General features: G+C 40.2%; 1 protein-coding gene across 1 annotated transcript; it reads left to right on the top strand.

Annotated features, from left to right (window-relative positions):
- Nucleotides 1-12,190: 12,190 nt before the first annotated feature.
- On the top strand, nt 12,191-15,478 carry LOC147454742 (uncharacterized). The gene is made up of 5 exons (XM_086517416.1): nt 12,191-12,279; nt 12,631-13,140; nt 13,363-14,403; nt 14,891-15,034; nt 15,110-15,478. Exons 2-5 carry the CDS (start codon nt 12,664-12,666, stop codon nt 15,341-15,343), a joined length of 1,896 nt encoding a protein of 631 aa, XP_086373542.1. The 5' UTR covers nt 12,191-12,279; nt 12,631-12,663; the 3' UTR covers nt 15,344-15,478.
- Nucleotides 15,479-26,048: the final 10,570 nt, after the last annotated feature.

Here is a 26,048-nt window from a genome sequence, read left to right as displayed (position 1 = left end):
TAAAGGAAGGAACCAGACACATGATTTTGCTGGATTTTTAAAAAATACTTCCACTCCGATCCAAGAAACGTTGTCTCATCAAAGTTGTAGCTGATGAGCTGGAGATTTTGACCATATTTTTTTTATAATTTTTGCATCTACGGTTTAGGAGATATGGCCAAAATGGCGGACGCCAGTTTTTTCAACTGTGGTGGAGACCACCCCCTCTACCTTTACACACACACCCTTCCTTTTCCACATTGAGACCTTCTCTAAAAATCAGCCATTAGTCTTCTCACCCTCCCCTCCTTCCTCCTGTCTCTCAAGCTCAAAAAACCATCACAAATTCCTCTTCTAATCACCTCTCAAGTCATGCTTAATCTTGTTGTAATTCATAAGTTCTCATTCAACCCCTTTCTATTATTACTAGATATGTATTGATTTTATGTAGATTCTTTACATTTTAAAATAAGGAAGCTCTTGGACTCAAGCTATGGAGGAAGGAGTGAAGACAACACAAGTGATGATGGAGCCAATTAGTTGCAAATTGGTTAACAAATCGCTTGGAAGGAGCTTCTTCATTGGTTGAATGTCCCTAATCAAGCTTCATTTGTACAAATTACACTTGGATCTTAACCTCACTCCTAATCACTCTCTTTCCTATATAAAGAGGCCTTCCCCTTTGTAATTTCAAGCCTCCCTCAGCCCCATTGAGTCTTTGTATCACTCACCATGAGCCCATAAAGCTCATTCATTCACTCTATTCTTGCACATTCTAGAGAGCAAATTGTTTCATGCTAGTAACCTCCCCTCCTCTTACTTATGTTAATTAAGAGAAATCTTTTATGTGTGTGTGAGAGTGCTTGATGTGATTTTGGCTAATCCTTGAGTGGTTGTTTAGTAATCTACATGCTATTTGTGTTGGGAGTGTTTGAAGTTATCCATTCCTTGTACACACACTAAGGTTAATGCTTCATTCATAGTGATCTCTCTCTCTCTCTCTCTCTCTCTCTCTCTCTCTCTCTCTCTCTCTCTCTCTCTCTCTCTCTCTTTGTGTAGTGGTCCTAGTCCACGCTTCCAAGACTAGGTGGTGCCCTCATCTCATTTGCCTTGTGGCGCAATGGAGTTTGTTTTGGTGTAGAGGCCGCCATTCCAAATTTCCTTCGTCAACGCCTCATGACTACAAATATTTTCTCTACTGGTGAAAGTAGAGGCCAAGTCTTGGTACAATGCTTTGCCCCAAACCACCAAGAATTCATGGGGTATGAGAGTAGATTCAGAGGAAGAAGGAGTAGTTTTACGAGAAATATGTACATCTCCTCACATAATCACTCATATTAGCATAGCTTAGCTTAGTAATTAGCATGGCAGAGGAGATGAGCATGCATTTAAGCTTAGCTTAGTAATTAGCATGGCAGAGGAGATGAGCATGCATTTAAGCTTGGCTCTTGGTTGGATTTGCATTACAAAGCCAAGAGTTGTTGGTGTAGGCCTCCCTTCTCACAAGCTTGGACTAGGTGATAAGCTTTCCATTAAAGCTTGAGAAGAGAGAGAGAGAGAGAGAGAGAGAGAGAGAGAGAGAGAGAGAGAGAGAGAGAGAGAGAGAGAGAGAGAGAGAGAGAGAGAGAGAGTCTTCTTACTCCACACATAGACTAGTGTGAGTGTGTAATGCAATAATGCCTTGAGAAAATCAGCCCCGTCTCTCTCTTGGTCGACCCCTCTTGCTATTTGCTCATGTAGACACCCCATTGGACCTCCCCAGGCTTAGCCAATTCAGGAGAATAAGTGATAGCATTCTGACATGTGGCCCCCTTTCCCCTCTTGTGAGAGCTTTAGGTAATTAATTAATTCAACTAAACTCTCATTGGACCCCTTTGTCTCCTGGCCAATAGGAATCAGGCAAGCCACTGGGGTGCTGAATGCTCATTGGACCCCTTGGGAGTTTGTCCAATAGTCTTCTAGAGAGCTTAATTCTTATTGGTTCTTTTATTAAGTGTTTTTAAATTAATTAAACTAGATTTACTCTAGCCTAATTCTCATTGGCCCACCTCCATGGCCATCCAATAGGATTTGAGTCCACCTTGTGGGCATCTGGGCTAGGGAGCTGACATGTGTCCCTCATTCCCTTTGTGCAAAGGGAGCTTGTATGTGTGTGTGTGTGTGTGTGTGTGTGTGTCTCATTCCCTACTTGCAAGGCTCGCCCCCTCCTATGTAGGGATTATGAAGACTTTTAGGGACACACACAAAGCTTCTAATTTCCCTAGTGTTTGGCCTTTGGACACAAGCTTTGAATTTTGGAACCTTAGCATTTTGGAAGTCTTAATGGGCTGAACCTTAGGGCATTTTTAGCCCATTATTGCACCTTGCTCTTTTGCAGATGGCCCCCCTTTGGATCCCTATTTTCCCTCCTTTGGATCCCTATTGTGGCCGGTCTGCCAGCTTAACCAATATTTTAGCTTTTTCTCCCATGGCACTTCCCCATATGAAATGAACAGTTTAACATGAAAATCATTTAGGAGAATTAGATATTAGTTATTATGACATTACCTCTCTCTTGAAATCATAGTCGTCCTCGACTATGGGGTAGAGAAGATAAAGCATATTCATTAGTCCTTTTTCTAGCCGGTAGAGGTCCCTATGTTACCCTACGACATCATTCCAGAATGGATGGCTAGTCCATTTGGTGCTTGAGATCCTAAGCTGCCGCAAGCATGTCTGCACATTAGTCCTATCAATCTTCCATAGTAGAGTGACAAGCTCTACTTGGTGATTGGGAGACATCGTCTCCGCAAACTTGATATAAGCATGCATACTACTTCATTTTTGTGCACAATAAAGAAAAAGAGAGTCTTATAAGACAAAAACTTTGTTCATTTTTAACATTTGTACATTTGCTTACTTTAGGGAAGCATTGTAAGCATTGACAAGGTTTAGGTTATCCTTTAATTGTATGCCTTGCATCCATCTAGTATCTTCAAAAGGCTAATTCTTAAACTTAATAAGCTATCGTCGGATAGTCTTACTACCTCTTATTACCTTGTCTTCATGTCGGAGGATGGACTCGGGCTGCATCACCTCTTCTTGGTCCTCAATCTCTGATGGGTCTTCAATAGTTGGATCTTGAGGTGGCTCTCCTTTGTAAGGCTTTAATAGGCTCACATGAAAAGCATTGTGTATGAGCCAATGACTGGGAAACTTGAGTTGATAGGCCATCTCATTGATTGGTCTAAGAATCTAGGGACCATAGTACCTTTTTGCTAACTTAGCATAGTATTTTTGGTGTCCCGTAGGATTCTTGCCCATCGTGTGCCTTAATCGAGCCTTGGGAAATTTGAGTAAGACCCAATTTTTTTCTTTAAAGGCTTGGGCTCTTTTGTGTTTGTCAGCAACAACCTTTTGCCTTTGCTGTGAGATAGAGATAGCATCCTTAATCTTTTGGAAAGATTCTTGTAGGTCTCGGCTATACTCATCTGCAATGAAGATCTTCTTGTGTACCTTAAGTAGCACGGGACTTTTTGATCTTCCCTCAATTACCTCAAAAAGGTGCTTTTCCCGTGGAAGTATGTACAATGTTATTGTAAGCATACTCCACTAAGAGTAAGTAATTCTCCCATTGGGATCTTTGATCTACTTCCATTACATAGTCTTTTAGTAGATCAAGAATTGTTCGGTTAGCTATTTCACTTTGGCCATCTGTTTGTGGATGATAGGCCGAAGAATTTTAGCCTTATTCCTAAATTCTCAAAGAGACCCTTCCAAAAGTTACTGGTCATTCTAGGATCTCTATCCGACACTATGGACATTGGAAAGCCATGGTACTTGAAGATTTGTGAAATGAAGAGGGTTGCCATTTGATGGGCTTTGATAGTCTTTTTAACAGGTATAAAATGTGCTTGTTTACTAAACCTGTCTACTATCGTCCATATTCCCGTATTCCCATGGATAGACTTAGGCAATCCAAAGATAAAATCCATGGATATACTCTCCCATGGTGAATTAGGGATTGGCAAAGGTTGAAGCAATCCAGGTTGCTTCCCTCTATCAAACTTCGTCTTTTGGCATTCCACACATTTAGAAACATACTCTTGTATGTTTGCTTTCATGGTAGGCCAATAGAAATATGTTTCAATCCCCTTTAGGGTAGACTGAATCCTTCTATGCCCCGCATAAGGAGAGCATGAGATTCATACAGTACTTTCTCACGGAGTGAGTTATTAACACATAGTGTATTTCCATAGAGAAGATAACCATCTTGTAAAATAAATGGTTCCTCTTTCTTACCTAGTGCAAGGGATGAAATCACATCTCTAAAATCGGGATCAATAGCATACTCATCTATCATAGAAGATAGATCATTGTGAGTTGCTATGGAAACTACATTCACTCTTGGCCATCTTGAGAGTGCATCGGCTACTTGATTATGCTTGCCAGCAATGTGAGCAATATGAAAATGAAATTGCGAAAGGAGATTTGCCCACCTCATTTGTTTGTCGGAGAGCTTGGTCTGCGTCATGAAGTACTTAAGTCTTTGGTGATCCGTTTGCAGAATGAAAGAGTCCCCAATAAATAGTGCTTCCATGAGTCTAAGGCATGTAGAAATGCAAGGAGTTCCTTTTCATATATGCCTAGAACTTGCTCAACAGGGTCGAGCCTTCGACTTTGATAGCCTATTGTGTGCCCTTCTTGGAGCAAAACAGCTCCAAGGCAATCACCACAAGCATCACATTGGACCTCAAATGGCTTTGAGAGATCCGGTAATGTAAGCACAGGTTGAGAGATAAGCTTTTTGAAAGAATTGTTCTCCTTAGTAGACCATGTATACCTAACGTTTTTCTTTGTTAGGTCATGTAATGGTCCTGCTATTAGTGAGAACTTTTTTATGAAGCATCTATACTATGCACACATACCTATAACGCTTCTTAGTTCATGAAGATTCCTTGGTTTAGGCCATCCTTTTATTACCTCTAACTTTGATGGATCCATTTGGATGCCATCTTGAGAGATAATGTGACCTAAATATTGTATCTCTTGCAAGAAAAATTCACTTTTCTTTCAATTAACATAAAGTTTATTCTCTCTTATACTTGAAATATTACCTGGAGGTATTTCTTGTGTTCGTCTAATGAATTAGAGTAGATGATGATATCATCAAAGAACAGGGCCAGTAAAGGTTTGGTGAGGCCTGAATAGCTTCTCTATCAAGCGGTTGAATGTAGCTGGTGCATTGGTCAAGCCAAAAGGCATGACAATATATTCGTAAAGACCAAATGTAGTGCGAAATGTGGTCTTTATTTGATGATAGCCACTTTTTAAGTCAATCCTACTGAAGTAGGTGGACCCTTGTAGCTTATCAAATAGGTCTTCTACCCGTGGAACGGGAAACCTATTCTTGATGGTGATCCTATTTAGTTCTCTATAGTCAGCACACATACAATATGTGCCGTCTTTCTTTTGCACTCATAGTATAGGAGAATAAAATGGAGATGAGCTAGGCCTAACCATGCCCTTCTCAACTAACTCATGCACTTGCCGCATAACCTCCTCTTGTTGAGCTTGAGAAACTCTATAAGGAGGTTTGTTAGGCGGTGAAATTCCTGGAAGAAGTTCAATTGCATGGTCATCATTGCCTCGTTTAGGAAGTAGCTCACAAGGGATCTCATCAATAAAGACATCTTGAAACCCCTTGAGAAAATTGGATAACTCTAGTTCTTTGTTATTGTTTATATTTTCTTTTGCTAAAGCATTAGGTTCATTTTGAGAATCTTTAACAAAAGTCATGTACACGGAAATAGAGCTCTTTATTGACTTATTGAAAGTTTGTGTATGTACAATGGGTATGGTGTTACCCATTTGCTTGGCATCTATGTACATATATTTTTCCCTGAATCTAAAGTAGATTCTTCTTTCAGGGAATTTAACTTTGGTAGCCATGCGATCAAACCATGGTGCCCCTAGGATTACATCCTCATGCTTGAGAGGAGAGATAAAGAAGTCCTCTTTGTCCACATAGCTTTGGACATGGAGCCTCAATTTCCCGATTAAGGGAGTGACTGAAGCTTCTTGCCCCTTGAAAACACCGACTGGGGGTAGGACATCTCCCATCTCGTAAGCTTGTATGCCTAGCTTGGTGGCCAACTCTGTGGATATGAAATTGTGAGTAGAACTAGGGTCAAAGAGAATAAAAGCATCATGTTCTCTTACCTTTCCCCAAGCATGGCATAGAGGAGATCCTTTGTGGTGAGTTTCCTCCTCTTGGATTTCGACCAAGTTAGCTCTAGGAGATTCATGGCGGGTGTTCTTTTGGGGACAAGCGTAGTACGCACTTCAGGAGAGAGTTTATTTTTGCCTTTGTAAACTCCCTTCTCTTTAGCTTTGTTGGAGTTGCCCTTAGGAGACTTTTGGACATTGTCCTTCCCCTTAGGCTCATTGGAACCCTTGTTTTTTGTGGGCTTAGAGTTTCTTTTAGCCCCCATTTGGAAAGTGATTAGAGAAGCCACCATAGTATGGTGTATAACCGCCGATATGGTGCATGGCCTTTGGGAGCTGACATACTCCACCATTTCTTCAGTTAAGCCCGCACAAAATTGTTGCTTTTGCTCTCCAAAATCCAACTTTTTGAAGACAGTGGCTTTGAGTTGTAGATCCCAAAACTTGTCTACATATTTGTGAATGGATTCATAGGGAGAAGCTTCAAGCTTCGCCATTCGGTGAGTACTTTGTCTTTGGCATCGATGGCCAAAAAGTGCTTCATAATGGAAGCTCTTAAAGCTTTCCATGTTCGTGGAGCTTCATCGTCGGCCCATAGGCTAGACCACCATTGTCTGGGCAGACTTTTGAAAGTGCATAGCTACATGGCCTAGCTTAGAGGACTCCGTGAAGCCCTCATCTCCAAAAGCCCCATCGAACTGTTGGATAAAGTCCAAGACTTTGTCCGTAGCACCAAAGATGCCATCGTAGGTAAGGAAAGAAATGCTCTTCCCTCCCTCTTTGAAATTCTTGAGCTTGGATGACCTCTTCCACACGGCATAGGATTTCCTATGGCCTCTTCTTTTTGATGGTTCAAAAGTTGCACCATAACTTTCAGAAGATGAAGAATTTGAGGAAGATGGAGAAGAGGGTGACCTCTTTCTCGCCTTTTTCTTGCCTTCATCTTCTTTGTCTTCACCATCACTTTCATAAGAGGAAGAGGATGAAGAAGATGGAGAAGAGGGTGTCCTCTTTCTTGCCTTTTTCTTCCCTTTCTTTTTGTCATCCCTCTTTGAATTATGGTGTGGAGAAGCATGCGATGGTATCCTCTGTTTTGGAGGTGTTGGAGAGAATTTTGCCCACCGTCTTCGTGGTGCCATCTCCGCCCAGGTGGTAGAACACTCGCTTCTTTCTCGTTCTTTCGGTGGGGGCTCTACCATTGAAACTTGGGCTCTCCTTTGGGAGGGAGATGCCTCATCGAGTAGCAAGTTTTTGAGCCCTTCGTACGGATCCTACTCTTCTTCCCTTATCGAAGAGAGTATGATTTTGGAAGTCTCACCAAGAGCCTTCCTAGGTACTCTCTCTTCTTGGTGGGGAGTTTGGAGATTACCATCGGTGTGCAATTGCTGTAGCACTTCACCTTAGAGGGATGGATTGCCCAGGGCTTGTTGAAGCCTAGAAACAAGATAGTTTACAAGCATAGGGGCATCATCAATTTCTCTTTCATTAGCAAAATCGAAGCTATTAACATTCATTTCAATCTCTTTTCCCTTGTCAGCCATACTAGCAATTTTTTGATGTAAATTTTTACTGGTACTTTGGCACTTCAAACCCTAGTTGCTACTCCTCTTTACCTTCAAAGATTAGCAGTCAAACATCTATACCCGTGGCTCGAATATTATTAATTTCAAGGAATAGAAGAGAGAGTTTAGAAGATCCAAGACAACACCGGTTCCTATCAAGCTTCTAATAGCTCAATAATGGTTAAGCCATAGGCAAGCCCCGTAGGACTCCATTATTAAGATCGTAGCTCTCAACGGGATCCTCGTTAGCTACATAAAGTAGGCGTGCTTCAAGGATGAAAAATCTCTATTCTAATTACTCTTGTGCAATTAATAACACCAACCATTTGTTGCAAGCTTGAGGAACTCTCTTCTTGAGCAAGAAAAGAGAAACCAATAGCTCTAATACCAATGTAACATTTAATGCACTAGTAACTTGTGTGTAGCGGAAAATGATAACATAGTGAGCATTTCATTAAGAACAAGTTCCTAATGAGCATAGAGAGAGTACTTAATTTGAGAAAGCAACATAGAAATTTACACCTAGCTAGTTTGGCATAGAAAAAGCCTTGAAAAGAGAGAGAAATAGAACAATTGACAAGGACCGGATTTACCTGGAGCCGGTCCCCCCTCCATAAAGGATTTGTATTATAGCTTCTCCCATTAAAGGAGACTTTTGTACAATACAATTCTTGTGTTCCTTGACAAAACTCGTTGGTGCAATAAAGATGGAAGCTTCATGCACCAAATTATGCTTGAAAAACACACCTAGTGTCCTTAGCCTCAGTCCCAAGACTTCACACACCTTCAAAAATGGTGAGAGCTAGCAGGGAATGAGGAAAGATTAAGAGAAAGAATATATATCGCACCCGTGGCTCGAATATTATTAATTTCAAGGAATAGAAGAGAGAGTTTAGCAGATCCAAGATAACACCAGTTCCTATCAAGCTTCTAATAGCTCAATAATGGTTAAGCCATAGGCAAGCCCCGTAGGACTCCATTATTAAGATCGTAGCTCTCAACGGTATCCTCGCTAGCTACATAAAGTAGGCGTGCTTCAAGGATGAAAAATCTCTATTCTAATTACTCTTGTGCAATTAATAACACCAACCATTTGTTGCAAGCTTGAGGAACTCTCTTCTTGAGCAAGAAAAGAGAAACCAATAGCTCTAATACGAATGTAACATTTAATGCACTAGTAACTTGTGTGTAGCAGAAAATGATAACATAGTGAGCATTTCATGAAGAACAAGTTCCTAATGAGCATAGAGAGAGTACTTAATTTGAGAAAGCAACATAGAAATTTACACCTAGCTAGTTTGGCATAGAAAAAGCCTTGAAAAGAGAGAGAAATAGAACAATTGACAAGGACCAGATTTACCTGGAGCCGGTCCCCCCTCCATAAAGGATTTGTATTATAGCTTCTCCCATTAAAGGAGACTTTTGTACAATACAATTCTTGTGTTCCTTGACAAAACTCGTTGGTGCAATAAAGATGGAAGCTTCATGCACCAAATTATGCTTGAAAAACACACCTAGTGTCCTTAGCCTCAGTCCCAAGACTTCACACACCTTCAAAAATGGTGAGAGCTAGCAGGGAATGAGGAAAGATTAAGAGAAAGAATATATATCTCACAAGAAAGAAGTATTATCCTCACATAATTACTCTAATAACATAGATTAGCTTAGTAATCAGCATGGTAGAGGAGATGAGCATGCCATTGAAGCTTGGCTCTTGGTTAGATTTACATTCCATAGCCAAGAGTTGTTGGTGTAGGCCTCTACTTCTCAATGCTTGGAGATGGAGATGGAGTTCTTGCTCAACACATGAGTTGTATGTGTGTGTAGCAAAGTGAGTTAGACTAAAAATGCCAACTCTCTCTCTACTTGGTCGGCCCCTCTTCCCTTTTGCTCTTACTGGCTTCCCCTTGGTTCCTGCAGGGCTTAGCCAATAACAATTAAAAAGCATAATTGATAGCCTTGTGACATGTGTCCCCCTTTCCCCTTTTGTGAGAGCTTTAGGTAATTAAATCATTTATTTAAACTCTCATTGGACCTTTTAGTCTTTTGGTGAATAGGAATCAAGCAAGCCATTGGGATGCTCGATGCTCATTGGACCCCTCGGTAGACTGTCCAATAGTCTTCTAGGGAGCTTAATTTATATTGGTTCTTTTATCAAGCATTTTTAAATTGATTAGACTAATTTTACTCTAGCTTAATTCTTATTGGTCCACCTCTAAGGCTATCCAATAGGATTTGAGGGGAGATTGGGGGCAACTGGGCTAGGAGCCTGCCATGTGTCCATTATTCCCTTTGGGGAGAGCATGGGAGTGTGTGTGTGTGTGTATGTATGTTTCTCTCTCTTCCCCTACCATTAGGGCTCGCCCCCTCCTTCCTAGGGATGTGGGAAGACTTTTTAATCTTCCCATAACTATCCAAATTTTCCCCACTTTGGCCATTGGACAATTGAATTAAATTTAGGAACTTTAGCTTATGGAAGTCTTAATGGAGCTGAACCTTAGGTCTTTTAAGCTCCATTGATGCACATTGCTCTTTGGCAGATTGTCCCCCCTTTGGATCCCTATTTTCTCTCCTTTGGATCCCTGTTAAGACCGGTCTGGCAGCCTTACCAATATTCTAGCTTTTACTCCCCTGGTACCTCCCCATGTTAAGTGATAGTTTAACATGAGAAAATCATTTGGGAGAATTAGATATTAGTTTTTATGACACTTCATGTGCTTAAGACATGGAATATCTACTTTGTAACTCTACCATTGACTATATGTGGCCCTTTTTTAGATAGCAACTCTTCCTTTGGGAGCAATCAAGAGACATATCTTGCAAGGACAACAAAAATCTTGCTTACGTCCCATGTATTCCATACTCTTTAGTGCTCTCAAGTAAAAGGAGATCTTAAACATACTCCATGAAATTTAGTTCATTGTTGTGTGTGTGTGTGTGTGTGTGTGTGTGTGTGTGTGTGTGAGAGAGAGAGAGAGAGAGAGAGAGAGAGAGAGAGAGAGAGAGTTATATATTCTTTGCCAATGGTGTCCCTTACACAAGTGCATCGAATGGTTGTAGATCCACTTTTTGGGCAGATTAAGAAACTTATTTTAATATAGAGCACTAAGTATAGGATAACTAAACATTCATTGTATAGATAATATTACATGTTGCAAACACAAAGAAAGCATTGATAAATGTTTACTTTGAAGAGCAAATGATGATACAAGAATGAAGCATTTATTTTTTTGGTTGCAGCAACGCGTGGCTCACATACTAGTTTTCCTAATGAGAAACATATAAAAAACTTAAAGTTCTATTAAGTCTTCCCAATGTCGGAAAATTAAAAATCCTTTTAAAACATCTCGAGTGCATAAGCGAAGGGTGGGTTTAGGAAATGAAAAGACCATGGAAAGTCTAAAGACTTTTTGTGTGTATATAAATAGAGACGATCAATGCATCTTATAAATTTGTGTTTTTCTTCTTGATTTCCTTCTTGGAGTGTTTTCAAGCCATTATAGCCATTATGTCTCGGCAATCTCAGAAAAATAAAATTCGTTCAAAACATATTAAGTGCATAAGTGAAGGGTGAGTTTAGAAAATGAAAATCACATGAAGGTGGAAAGTCAAAAGACAAATGAAGATGGACAATCGAAAGACCTTTTGTGTCCATCTAAATAGGTGTTTCTCTGTTCTTTCATTTTTCCTTTAGCGTATTCTTCTAAGTTCTCTTTAGCGTTTTCCTTGCTCTCTCTCTCTCTCTCTCTCTCTCTCTCTCTCTCTCTCTGTCAATGTTATATTCATCTTTCTTAAGTAATATTGTTGCAAATCTATGCGCTTCTTCATTGCCTGTCGTTACATGCTATAGATTAACGTATCTTTTTTTCTTGTTTTTGAGTGGAATCTTTGAGTTAGGAGCACCTTTTAATTTTTTTGAAGCCATTAGGTATACATTAGTATACAGACAACCAACCATTAGACAAATTCGAATGAAATTACAATTGGTTGACTGACACATTAAGAGACCATTAGAGCTGCTTGAAAAAGTGATAGTCAATTCTTGTGAAGTTGAATATCAACACACTTTTGTCATAGTAGACTTTGAAAATATGAAATCATATTGGGAAGACCTTTCATACAACAGGTACAACTTATCCAAGATTGAAAAAATAATTTTCTGTACTTGAAACAAGTGAGATCTATAACAAAGATAAATCTAAAAGATCACACTTACAGAGATGTCTTGAAAACATCCATACAAAAGTTTGATTCAGTTTCTTCGATTAGAACTAAGCTTTCATCGTGATTAAACAAATACATTACTAAACTCTTAAAAAACTTAAAATTCTAGTAAAGTGTCTATTCGTGGGGGGTCTATTCTATTCGTAGGGGGTCTATTCTGGGATGTTTAAAAAAAAAACACTATGTAGTCCGGTCAAAAATGGTATTTTGCCTGACTGACTTTGAAGATGCGAGAGGCTTTGAAGATGCGAGAGGTCGAAGAACCCCAAGCGGGGCAGCAACGGTTTAGTCAAGAGCTTCCTTCCTGGTAAGCTTCCTCTCATTGACTACCTTGTGCTTTCATAAGCTGCATTTCTCCAATCACTGCAATGCCTGCTTCATCAGTGCTTACCTCGCTATTTGTTTATCTGAAGGTTTAGTCTTGTCTGCTTAGTGCTTGCCTAGTTTGAGCTTTACCTGCCATTACCTTGTCTGCTAAGCTTCTGCTTAACCAGTTTCTCTTGTCTGCCTAACTAGTTTTTGCATATTCTGAGCTTTACCTGCCATGACCTTGTCTGCTAAACTCGTTTTTCTGTTTGATCTTGTCTGCTTAACTAGTTTCTGCTCAACTTGTTGCTGAAGATTTTATTTTCGGAATCTTGTCTGCTTAACTAAATAGGCATTAGCTAGTCAACAAGTTGTGCCTTTAGGAATGAGCTCCAGGTCCAGTTCTTCAAAAACCCACAATGAGGATCTGCGCGTGGGCCGACCCACTGCATCGTCTAAATATCCAGGCTTCATGGCTCCCATTTCAGAGGTCTCTCGTGAAGCAGATAGCATCATAACCACAAAAGAAGAAGGGGGCCTTACCTCAGGCAAAGCATCTGAAACTAGAGGGGCGTCCCGTAAGCTGACATCCTCTGGTAGCAGAGGACATGATGGACATGAGAGCTCTTCTAGAGCTCGGAGAGATGAGTTGAAATCAGGATCCATTGAATCCTCCTGCCGTCCCAAAACATCCTCCAAGACCAGGTATGAGATGGAGGCTTTAAAGAAGGAACTTTCTCAGCTGAAGGCTAGCAGTCGGGCTTCTCGATTGCGTGAGATCAGTGAAATGGTGCGCGCTGCACAAGAGCTGGATCTGGCCTTTCTCTTTGATGCGACCAGTAGCATGGATCGCTACATGGAGGTAGCTTAAAGTCATGTTTGAGTCCGTGTAAACATAAATGCATACATGCATGTATATTAAGCTAGATCTGTGTGTGTCTGAGAGAGAGAGAGAGAGTTCATTTTAAGTAGTCTTTCACGAGTGGTAATTACACACCACGGGGAGGGCCAGTGATGCATGTGTGTTGTGCTCATGTCGTGATGTAATTGCTGAGAAAGGTGATTGTGTGACTGTCACGAACAGGTGGTCAGGAACAAAATCCTTAAGATAGTCCATAAAATATGTGTTGCCTATCCAGAGACCCGTATCCGGGTTGCATTTGCGTTTTACCGGGACTATCATGACAAAGAGAGCCGCGGAAGTTGTGATTTCACCATAAGCTTTAATGGGTCTGGGAGCACATTTGTTGAGGCCCTCTCGCGTGTAGAAGCAAAGGGGGGTGGTGACACTGCAGAGGATGTGTTTAGTGGCTTGCAGGAATTAGCCAAGCTTGATTGGACTGCCCAAAATAGAGTGGTGTACCATATTGCAGATGCTCCTTGTCATGGTACTCAATTTCACGATGTGAAGGTAGACGACGACTACGCCAAGGGCGACCTTCATGGCCGTGACGTCGCCAAGCTACTACGCAATCTTCATGAGGATTGCAAAATTTCTTCATACAGTTTTCTTCACATTACAGCAACTACACACAAGATGCTTCAGGAATTCAAGAGAGTATCTGGACCTGATAGTAGTTGGATTCACGAGGATGAGTTCCAAGGCATAGATGTGGAGGATATCCCAATGAAGGTAGTGACTGCGTGCAAAACATCCATATCTCATAGTCTGAGCACAATGTCCTCTGGAAGAATAAAGTTCTCTGATGTGAAGTTTGTGCCTCGTGATGTCCAAACGGCAATGCCGGATTGGGACTCGATCCGTGTGCAAGAAGGTGAGGTATACAAGTTCAAAAGATTTGGCAACCTTAACGAAGTGTTACGGTGCACAGAGAACGGGATACCTTTGGAGCTTGAGAAACCAGAATGTGTGCAAGTACAAGTGGGGCTTGATCCCTTCAGCAATGATGGGGCCTCTCGATGGCCATTCTATGCGCAAATAGTGACCCATGAATATGACACAAAGATCATGGTGGTTAAAAGATTCAAGGATAAGCTTGGTGTAGACACATTGAAGGTTCACACCAAAGAAAAGTACATAGAGCAAATGGAAGTTCAGGCTGTTTCTGCTCAATTTGCTGAGGAGTTTGGCCATTGCATTCACAACATTCCAGAAGCCAAGAAGGTTTTTCCTTTTCTTACGTGTGATTGTGTGTGTGTGTGTGTGTGTGTGTGTGTGTGTGTGCGTGTGCGTGTATGCAAAGCTCTTATGATGTAGGCTTTTTCTGTTTTGGTTGCCTACAAAAGACATTTGTTTTCCCAGCATTCTTAGAAACATGTATTAGCAAAGGATACATGATCAACTTAAAACCGTGATCAAGTTTGGGCAACGGCGCGTCACGTGCATGTGTGCATGGAATGCATGCCAGCTCCAAGAGCTTGAAAAATTTGCTCTCTGAAGCTCTTTGTTGCAATATGCCAAATGCATGCAAAGAGATTGGAAGAAACAAAGGCATTACAAGAGCATTCCCTTTGTATGCTTGCCATGTCCGTTGCCATGTCCGTTGTCATGTGGCAAAGTGTGATGAAGTTAAGTGCAAATAGACATGTGTTATACATACATATATGGATGACACAACCCATAAAAACTCAAATACCTGCATGAACATTAGGTTGTATTTACGGCCGTGTCAACCTTGCACGTCCAACCCAACACGTACTACAACATGGAGAAGGTATTGAAGGGACTTTGGACAAAGTTCAATAGCAATGCAGGGTATGTCAGTGACAAGGGAACCTACACGGATACATTACAAGTGAGTGCCTCTCTCTGAAGTAGTCAAGTACCTCAATGTCTTTCTCACAAAATTCTTTCTCTCAACTTGATGTAGGCCTTCTCGCACTGGACTCATGAACGCTCGAGAGGGATGATTATGGTGACTGATCTACAAGGAGTCCAAACTTCTAGTGAGGGCACAGGAGCATTCTTGTTATGTGACCCTGCAATTCACTCAAGAGATGTGCTTCGTTTTACTCGAACAAACTTAGGAGAACAGGGGTTTCAGCTATTCTACAATTCTCATAAATGCAACACCATCTGCCAAAAGCTAGGTCTCAAAGGCTAAGTCTCATGCCTAACAAGAATTTTCATGACCATATAAAAGTGTTTGGGAATAGTGTGCCACAGCCTAGATTTGTAAATCCAAAAATTGCCAACTTGAACTTTTCATGGGATTTAAACTTTTAAAAAATTTAAAGCCTATTGTTGTTAGTGAGGATGAGATACTGTGCTTGGAAAAGATGCGAAAAGAACTTATGCATGTTTTAGAAAAATATGACATGTTGCCACCACTTTTAACGTCCAAGTAAATTTGTAATTTGTGGGCATATGATGGGCGTGCTTTTGAGTGTGTCTTCATAAGCTTGTCCTTTATCTAAACTTAAAGGGTGGTAATAAAATCTTCTATTGTGGCAACTATATGAGATTATCTTCAATTCATGGACAAATTTGGATACACTAAACTTCAATTCCTTTATACACTTCAATACACTAAACTTTTTCTCACTTAAGAAACATTATCATCTAAAACATTTCTCTAAAGATGACACAATAATATCATCTACACACAAGATAATGATGTAAATATCATCATCTTTGAGAAACATAGAAGGTTGGCATCGGTATGAGATCTCACAAAACCCAATAATTGAGAAATTTGTCCATCTCAGTATTTTTTCCCTCACTAGGAGATTTTCCCCCCGGTGCATTGTATATACGCCCATCATTCTAGGGCAATCAATCTTTCCATTACACACTAAGTAATACACTTTCTGTTGTGTGCCTTGAGCTTCCTTCGTCTTCTCCAAGCTGTGTGTGTTTTCTTGCAACCCTAATTCCAACACTCAAGCTCTCTATGAAGAGAACTGAAAGCCGATCATCTTGCAGTAACTCTCGTGCAAGACATTTCTCAACACCATATTATAGAGTTTGAGACTTTAGAGTCAATTTGGGAATCGCCAATGTCTTCAAGATTTGGCCATATGGACAAATCTCAAATTATTTTTTTAAAGTCAAAGCCTTCCACAATGTAGTACTTGAAAATCTGCTTTCAAAAATTTGGTTACGATTTGGCCATGTGGTCAAATCTTAAGCTTGTTTTGAAAGTGGGAATTGGGAAATTCCCAAATTTACTAATATGGTATTTCTCAATATATTGTTTGAAGAAAAGCAAAGATTCCTTCAACTTTTCGTTCTCCTTTTGCTTAAAAGCATATACTTGTGAAACTGTGTTATGCTTGATTCCTCTTTTGAAGAATTCCTTGGAAAATTCTCGCAAGAGTTGATCAATGTTAAACTTGGAAAATCTTGGCTATTCAATGGTTGGAACCAAGTCAAAACAGTTCCTTTCAAAATGAAACTAAATCCTTCATACTATGTATGGAAATATGTGACTTACTACGCTCTCAAGTCTTGCTTGAAGAGGGAAACATCTACATAGTGATCTCTCAATCCGTTGTACTTTTTGGGCACACACTTTGCCACTTGAGATAGTCTCATCCTTTGCATTTATGCTACCATTTCCATCATTATAGGCTACTCTAAGACAACATCTCTTGCCTCATACCCACTGATAGGTGCTCTAGAGGAACTTCGGTCAGTTACTCTCTCTTCCAGTCTTGCATCTCTACCCTCGGTTCTTGTGTCTGAAACCCTTGTACTAAAAATTGTGTTTGGAGCCTCATTGCCTCGGTGAATGGTCATTGGAGCCCTCAAACTCAAGGATCCCATCGGTCTAGGTTTAAAAAATGGTGGTCGACTGAACGACTCTTCCACTCTTATTCTCATAGGACTCACACTCATGGTTTTGGGCCTCGTTTCAAAGACAGTTGGACTATGAATGTTGGAGGTGACATAGTACTTGTGGAGTGTCCCTCCAAAGTACATATATCCCTCAAGCTCTTTGTGGTCTACTGCAAAGTATCTCCGACCATACATGTCTAGCATGATTATCTGAGTATCTCTCTCCACTTTGTACATGAGTACATATAATCATTTTTGATCCGTTAACTCTCTCACATTTAATTCATCACACCTATAACATAGAATTTTCTCTCCGTTATCGTACTTGTACAAACCCACATGCATGTTGTCCGTGTTGATGCGAGTAGACACATTCACTTGCCTAAGATTTGCATTAGGAATGTCTAGCTTCGACGGCTTTTCCTCACACTTGACATCAACCTTCTTGTTCGTGCCTCTCAATCCTCACTTGTCCACAATAAAGAGATTGTGCAACACCAAATATATGTTTTCTTCCTCATCAAAGTATCGAAGCCACTATAATCTACCAAAAGTATGAGCTTAAGCTCATTTCACACAATAACGATCCATGCCATAATTATAGATTTTGGCACCCTGTGCATTGTCAAATTGGTATTGTAGATGCAAAAGTTTCATGTTTGTTGTTGTTTGGGATGGTCCCGTTCCCATATTGGTTTCCTCCTTGAAACTCACACTCTTGAATCCCTCAGCCATATAGGTATAATATCTCTCTTATGAAATATCAGAAAGACTTTCCTTGATGATTGGCTCTAAGCCTTTGGCAAAGTTCCTTGATTGACACTCCCTTCGGTCAAGATGTGACTTGGCTGGTCTCTATTCTGATATAACTTGCCTGATCACAAATACATCAACAAAAATACACTTGCAAAACCTTGACTTTTTACTTTTATGATGCATCCACTCTTCCAATCAAAGGTACTTTTAGATGCAACCTCTAATTTCCACAACGCATACAAAAATCACTTAGTGGCTATAAGTCTACAGCCACTCTGCTAGTCAAAATTTGATTTAAACAGAATTTTATTGTACTTTTGATAAAAAATATTATTTTGCTTGCAATTAGCACAATTCAAATCCAAGTTGAATTTTGAAAAGAACACCATGCTTCTACGGACTAGAACTAGCTATGATATGAATTTGGGTTCAGTCTGTGAGACAAGGGAACATGGATCGCGATCCATGTACCCTTGTGTTTGAACGCATTGAACCTTGGCATACAGCTTTCTATGATGATTAAAAGGTACGAGGATCGTGATCCATGTTTTACCATAGAGCATGAAATTTCAGCTATATGCTTGCACTCTGTAGATATCAAATTTTCACTTGTTTTTGGATTTGAATCTCAAAAAGTTGAAACCCCCTAATTTTGATAAATTTTTAAGGGTTTTTGTATCTTTTACCCAACTCCTTGATTTGAGTGATTTTTTAATGTCAATTTCTCACTGTAAGTGTATATTCAATGATTTGAAACCACATTGGACCCAATGGTATCAATTTTTGCTCAAAGTATCACATGGATGATCCATGTTCTTGTACCAATTTGCATGAAGCTTTTTAGATTGATTCATTTCGGTTTGCTTATCCCCTTTTTGCACTTATTTTTGGGTTTAGATCCACTTTTGAATTCTAGCATCAAATTTCTTATTTTTCGGAGTTTATGGTCTCTCTTACCAAAGTATGGTTTTTGTAGTCTTTTTCCTAAACTTCTCAATGTTGAGATAGGCATGTCCTTCTTCAGCGACTATGGGAAACACCTCTACATGTGCATACTATTTTCTATTGGCATTTGGCCTATGTGATGTAAGGCTATGTGTAAGCTAAGTAGAAAGGGAGGAGCTCCAGCCATATATCTACTCTAGGCTTATAAATAAAGCCCTCTATGTACATATTTTGACGCTATGGTGTGTACTTTAATGTAACACCTTTTGAGTGAAAGTCACGAGTACTCTCTCTCTCTCTCTCTCTCTCTCTCTCTCTCTCTCTCTCTCTCTCTCTCTCTCTAACTGTGTAAGCTATGTCTACCCACACACACAAACCTCCTTGAGCACGTGCGCGCGCGCTCACACACACACACACACACACCATCAACCCCAACAACTTGTATCAGAGCTAGTGGGCATCACAACAAGCTGAACAATCCTATTAGCATCACATAGAAGCCCAATTTGCTGATTTCAAGTGCATTAATCATTGATTAGAAGGTGATAAAGAAGCCCAAATCAGTCCCTTAATCGAAGAAAATTGAGAGCATGGCTTGAAGTTGCTTCGATCCGAGCTCGCGGATGTTTTTCCCTCACTAAAGCGCTCTCTCTTGCAGATTTGGATCATGCAAAGCTGAAAATTTTAGCTTATCACCTCATTCGATGACTTTGGCTTCGCTTCGGAATCTCTTCCTGCCCGTGGAGTTTTGCCGATCGGCCCGTGCAAATGCAATCGCAGCTCAAAAACAGCCCCTCCCCCCCTACACCCTATGATTGAGTGTAGCTGCTCCTTTTTGCTCAACAAGTCAACCAACGAGTCCTGCTTGTTCTACAGATTTCACCATTTCACTGTACAACTCGTTTTTTTTTTATTTTATTTCACTTACCTTTGAGCTCACAAGGTGGCTGTTCACACTAAGTGAAGAGATCTCATCATCAAAGTAGGAGAATTCAATCCCTTCAAGGCTTACAGGGCAGCTGCCACCCACACCAAACAAACCGGTCCTTCAAATTTTATACATACGATGGCTCTTCACGCAAAGCAAGACGGAGCAAATCAAATCTACACAAGAAGGCGAAGAAATTCAAATCTTCACACAAAGCAATGCAAAGCAACCGTAGTTTCTTTTGATTCTCTAAAGATAGAATAATTTTGTGAAGAGGTGCTTCACAAATCTTTTGTGAAGAGTGACTTCACAATGAGGGAATTGTTTTAATCTCATGCCACCTATTGTAAAGAGGCAAACACTGACCTTGACAAAGTGTCAAGTGTTTAGAACCCTGTGTTGGCTCTATGGGAGAAAAGTGAATTGAAAATTTTAATGGCGAAAGCTTCCACACCTGGCAAACCAAGCTGCAAGGATATCTTATGAAAAAGAAACTATGGCATGTCGTAAAACTGAGAGTAAGCGAACCATCCATTTCTGTTGAAGGCACTCTCACTAGGTCCCAAATTGCACAAGCACAAGCTAAAGATGAACAAGCACTCGTCATAATTATCACATCACTCCATGATAATTATGTGCACTTTACAGATAGCTGCACCATTGCAATCCAAGCATGGGATATTTTGGAACATAAATTTGGTGCTAAACAAAAGCAAAATAAGATTAGCTTGAAGAAAAATCTTTATACTTACTACGCTTCAAGAGGAGGATGTTTCAAGCCTCGTTAACAGACTAATGAGCATAATCACGTAGCTCACTTACATTCAGTGCCATGTCTTGGAAGAAGATTAAGTCGCTGTGCTCTTGAGTGCTCTACCTGAAATTTTTGACAACATAGTCACAGTCTTAGAGCAAAAGGAACCCATACTTTCTCTACAATATGTTACAGGGGCAATCCATGAGGAAGAAAAGAAAAATAAGAAGAAATCTGAATTAGTGGGAGGAGCTTATTATACATCATCATGATCTAGGGAGTCATCATCGGATTAAATAACAAGAAGTGTTATGAGTGTGGCAAGCCTGGACACTTCTCCAAGGACTGCTACAAGAACAAGTATTGTAGCAATTGCGGCATAAAAGGTCATCCACCATCAAAATGCCAAGGAAGAAACAACAAAGACAAAAGTAAGTCAATCTTGTAGAAGAAGAGGACGGAGATGCATCTCAACAGCCAGAGAATTGTCTCCATGTGTGTACCATCCCCAACTACTTTTGCGAGTACACTGATGTACTGTAAATGGTCTTCCACATTCTTTGTTTAAGGGGAGGATTTCTTAGTCTATGTGACACCGTATGATGAGACCACTCAGTCTGTGTAACTTTAGTTTGTGTGACTACCTCGGTCTGTGTGACTATTAGCCCGTGTGGATTTAGGTCTCAATCCAGCTTCATTTAGTGTAGTCCATGCCTAAGGGGAGGATTGTTGAGATAGGCATGTCCTTCTTCAGCGACTATGGGAAACAACCCTACATGTGCATACTATTTGCTATTGGCATTTTGCCTATGTGTTGTAAGGCTATGTGTAAGGTAAGTAGAAAGGAGCTCCAACCGGATATCTACTCCAGGCTTATAAATAAATCCCTCTATGTACATATTTTGATGTTATGGTGTGTAATTTAATGTAACACCTTTTGAGTCAAAATCAGAAGTACTCTCTCTCTCTCTCTCTCTCTCTTACTATGTAAGCTATGTCTGTACACAAACAAACCTCCTTGAGAACACACACACACACACACACACACACCCACACCCCATCAACCCCAACACTCAACTTGATTTGGTGGTTTTGGTTGTTACCTATTCTACTCCTAAGTGTTGAAATAAATTCTAGTAACAAAAATCAAACAATCTACAAATTTGAAAGAAAAACGGATTATGAAATGGAACTTTCAAAGCATCCAAAAAAATACAAAATGAAATGCTTTCGTATCTCACTCACAACTCCCTATGTCTTTCAAGAGTAGACCTCACAAGTCTCTGAATTCTAGCCTATACCAAGCACTAAACCCCAAGTCTAGCTTCCTGACTTCTAAGGTGTAAATGAAATGGAAATCAAAATCAAAGGTTTCAAAAGTGAAAGCTACAACAAGGTTACTCACCACCTTAGGATCGCTAACCCCGACAATGATGCCAATGTTAAAGGGTCCCCGTGACAAATGTCTGTAGCATAGCTATTTGGCACTAACATAATGCCAACATGCAAGGAAGTGACTCAGATGGGACATGGAGACTCTTTGAGGGTGTCAACCTCAAGAAGTGAACCTATGGATGAAGCTCTAGCACCAACAAATCTATCACTCTCTATACTGTCAATCTGCCCATGTCTTGTCTCATTGCTCTCGGTCACCACGCCATTTTGGCATTCAAACAAATTCTAAATGTAACAAAACTTTGGGAGGAGGTCTAAGACACCTAGGGAAGGTATCCTACCATGTTTGGTTGCAATCCAACAAGGTACCAAAATCACGATCCATCATGATCAAGGTCAATAGAACAATCCAAAAAAGTCACCCTATGGTCTAGAAACACTCTCCTCTAGCCTAAACATAAAAGCCAACCATTAATGCACTCAAAATAGTAGATTTAGCTGGGAGACAAATTTTTGTGAACCACAACAAAATTGAGAATTATTACACTTAAATTAAAGAGCAGTGGACAAGGAACACATGCAATCATCGAAAATGAATCTAGATTACTAAAGCTCAAGAAAAATGGACTAGAATGCATGAGAGAGTAGCCTCTCTTAGTCGTACGCTTCAAACTTCAAAACCTTGATAATGATAATGATGTCCTTTTGAACTTACAAAAAATAATCTTTATATCTAGGGCTTCTATTGGCCATTGGCCGGCTTACAAGGCTTAGACTCAAATTCAGACTTTACCACTTAAATTTTACACAGGTTGACTCAGAGATCGTTTGGCTAAAAATTAGAGGCTGTTTGATGAAGCACTTGAAAAGGAGACAAACCAGTTAATGAATAGTTTAAACCACTCTTGGAATAAGAATAAGTTAGCATATTTTCCCAATTAACCCTAAACCAAAATTGTTTTTGTTTTAAGGATGACCTAGATTTTTCTTTGTATTCAAAGAGTTTTGATAGTTGTTCATCCTCCGGTGCTAGAGAGGATGAGAAAATGCAAAAGAAGTGGAGAAAAAGAAATACAAACAAGTCTTTCTAAAAGTCTAGAAAGCACAAGAAGCAATCTGGCGGTTTTGATAGAAAGAAAAAGAACAAGAAAACCAAGAAGTTCAAGGATTGGGGTCAAGAAGTCAAGTTTGACACGTTTTCAATCTATCAAGACACCCATCAAGCCCTTGAGCTCATATAGTAGTTTGGCATCACCTTTTTGGGAGGTCGTTGCTCAAAAGTCTCCAAGGTATGAAGGGCATAATCATATATGAAATGCCTCCTGGCAAAAAGGCGGTTGGTACAAAGTGGCTTTACAAGTTGAAATGAAAGCCAGATGGTGAGATCGAACGCCATAAGGCTCAACTTGTTGCAAAGGGTTATGCACAACAAAAAGGCATAGATTATGAAGAGACTTTTGCTCCCACTTGTCGTATTACTACTGTGCATTTTCTATGTGCATTGGCAGCTCATCTTGGTTGGGATGTACATCAATCAGACATTATTACTTCTTTCTTAAATGGTGACATATTTGAGGAAGTTTATGTAACGCAGCCTCGCGGTTTTGTCATAAAAGAACAAGAGGACAAAGTGTGCAGATGTAAGAAGGCTTTGTATGGGTTGAAGCAATCTCCTCATGCTTGGTATGAGAAAACTAACACTCATTTGGTCAAACAAGGCTTTCGTAATAGTCCAACAGAAAGCACATTGTATGTCAAGCGTGAGGATGATGTATTTCTCATTGTGGTTCTTTATGTCGATGATTTGCTGATCACTGGGCCAAATGAGAGACATATTACTGAATTTAAGGCTGATTTGAATGCTACTTTGAAGATGAAATATTTGGGACTGTTGCATCATTACTTGGGTATACAGTTTAAGCAGTGTGATGATGGTATTGCCTTGTGTCAGAAAAGTTACATAGAGACATTGCTATGTAAGTTTGGACTTGAGGTTGCAAACCAATTGCCACTCCCATGGAAATAGGTTTGAAGTTGAGTCTACATGATGCTGGCGATCCTGCTGATGTCACTCTTTACCAAACTGCTGTTGGCTGCCTCATTTATGTATGCAACACGAGGCCAGATATTCAGTTTGCACTCCCATAGGTCAGCAGATTTATGCATAGCCCAGGGTCTAAGCATTGGCAAGCTGTCAAGAGGATTTTCCACTACCTTAGTGGCACTTTACATCTTGGCTTGTTTTATCCCAAGGGGGGATCATTGCCGCCAGGATTTACATGCTTTTTTGGACTCAGATTGGGCTGGTTGTTTTGACACGCGAGTGTCCACAAGTGGTTTCTGTTTCATGCTTGGCAGTTCATGTATATCATGGTTGAGCAAGAAGCAACCTACTGTGGCCACTTCGAGTTGTGAGGCTGAGTACAGCTGGGCAGTCTTCACAGCTACGGTTGAGTGTGTATGGCTCAGACGCCTTATGGCTGATTTGGGTGTTGGACAGGACATTGCCAACACTATCTACATTGAAAGTCAAAGCGCATTGGCAGTTGTGAGGAACCCAGGTTTTCATGCTCGCATAAAGCACATTGAGGTGCATTACCACTATGTCAGGGAGAGGCTCTCAGCAGGAGAGACCAGCTTGGATTATGTGCCAACACAGGACAACCTTGCATATCTTTTCACAAAGGCATTGTCTCGTGAGAAGCTTGAAGCTTTCCGCAAAGCTTTGGGCTTACTCCCCTTTGTGGACTGATCATGTCCTTAGGGCATGGCACTTCCCTTTACTCATGTGCCAGCTCTTGTTCACCGCATCACTCCAGGGGGGATTTGTTACCATATACATGTGGTAGTGATGTGTGTGAACACACTAGGACCACTGGGGCATTTTTTCCCTCTTTAGGAGTTTTTTTTCCCCGTGCATTGTATATACGCCCATCACTCTAGGGCTATCCATCTTTCCATTGCAAACTAAGTAACGCACTCTCTATTGTGTGCCTTGATCTTCCTTCATCTTCTCCAAGCTGTGTGTGTTTCTCTGCAACCCTAATTCCAACAGATGCCTAGCTGGATCAATGGTTGAAAACTAAGGAAATACCACCTACCTCTCAGTGCAAAAATGTCGGAGAAGATTTATGCAACAAAGGAAAGAAAACATAACGGTGAAGAAATATATAAACAAGTGTAGAAAGAAGCTAGGTTGTAGATTTTAAAGGCTCGCAAAGAACAATAGAACAACGCTCCAATTCGGCATCCAAAAACACCATCTCCTCCTAGCAGTTGAGATTGAGCAGAGTTGGCTTGGAGGTATGGATGTATGCATCAATGTCCAAATCACACATGGCACAATAGAAAGAGAACTTGTGGATACTGGAGCGTGCGTAATGCCATGCAGTATTTTAAATATTTTAAACTATCAAACTCCATGATAAAATCGACAAAAACTAAGCTCAAGGAAACTAATAGAGGAACAACGGTTAGTTTGGGGGACAAGCTGTTAGCAGCAAGCTAACTCGGATACAATTTTTTGGAGCATTCATTGTAAAAACATTTATTATTTTGATGAATTGAGAATATTGTAACTCCTAGATGTAGCTTGGAAGTAAGTCATACTTGCTAAGTACCTTTAGGATTGTAGGATTATAGAACTAGATAGGATTTTAAGAATGATTGATGGACGAGACAAGTCTTAAGAACAAGGCTCAGAAAACCATAAAAAACAAGAAAAGGAGTGTTTGTGGATACTTTCCACAACCCCATTGCAGTAGAACCTAGGAGTAGGGTAAGTAGAATCTGAGGTGGAATTCAGAACATTTCTCTCTCCAAAAGAATCAATTGTGAGTTGTTGTGTGAAGTTGCAAAATTTCAGGCCTACGGCTAGAAATAGCACCAAAAGAATGCCAACCACTCAATCCGACTGGAGAGTATGCTTTAGAAGTTGTATGAACCAGTGGGTAAACTCAAGGACACATTGAGGTAAGCATTTCAAGAGTTTGCAAAATCTCAGAATATTTACTTTTTCTTGACATTTTAGGCCAAATTAAGTTTTGACTTGACTCAGAGGCTTAAAATAGCTCATGAAAAGATTATCCAATGAAAAAGTTCAAAAAAGTGTTCATTTTAGGCTTAAAGTAAATAATCGTGATTATTTACTTTCAGATCAAAAGTGACCAAGGTTGACACCAGAGACTCTATGCATATGTACAAACAACTTTTGTAAAGGCCCATAGAATTTGGATCACCAACTGACCAAAA

Source organism: Adiantum capillus-veneris, chromosome 7 (genome assembly GCF_014529385.1).
Source record: "Adiantum capillus-veneris isolate H3 chromosome 7, ASM1452938v2, whole genome shotgun sequence".
NCBI classification, from domain to species: Eukaryota; Viridiplantae; Streptophyta; class Polypodiopsida; order Polypodiales; family Pteridaceae; genus Adiantum; species Adiantum capillus-veneris.
This window is presented reverse-complemented; position numbering and strand designations above follow the sequence as displayed.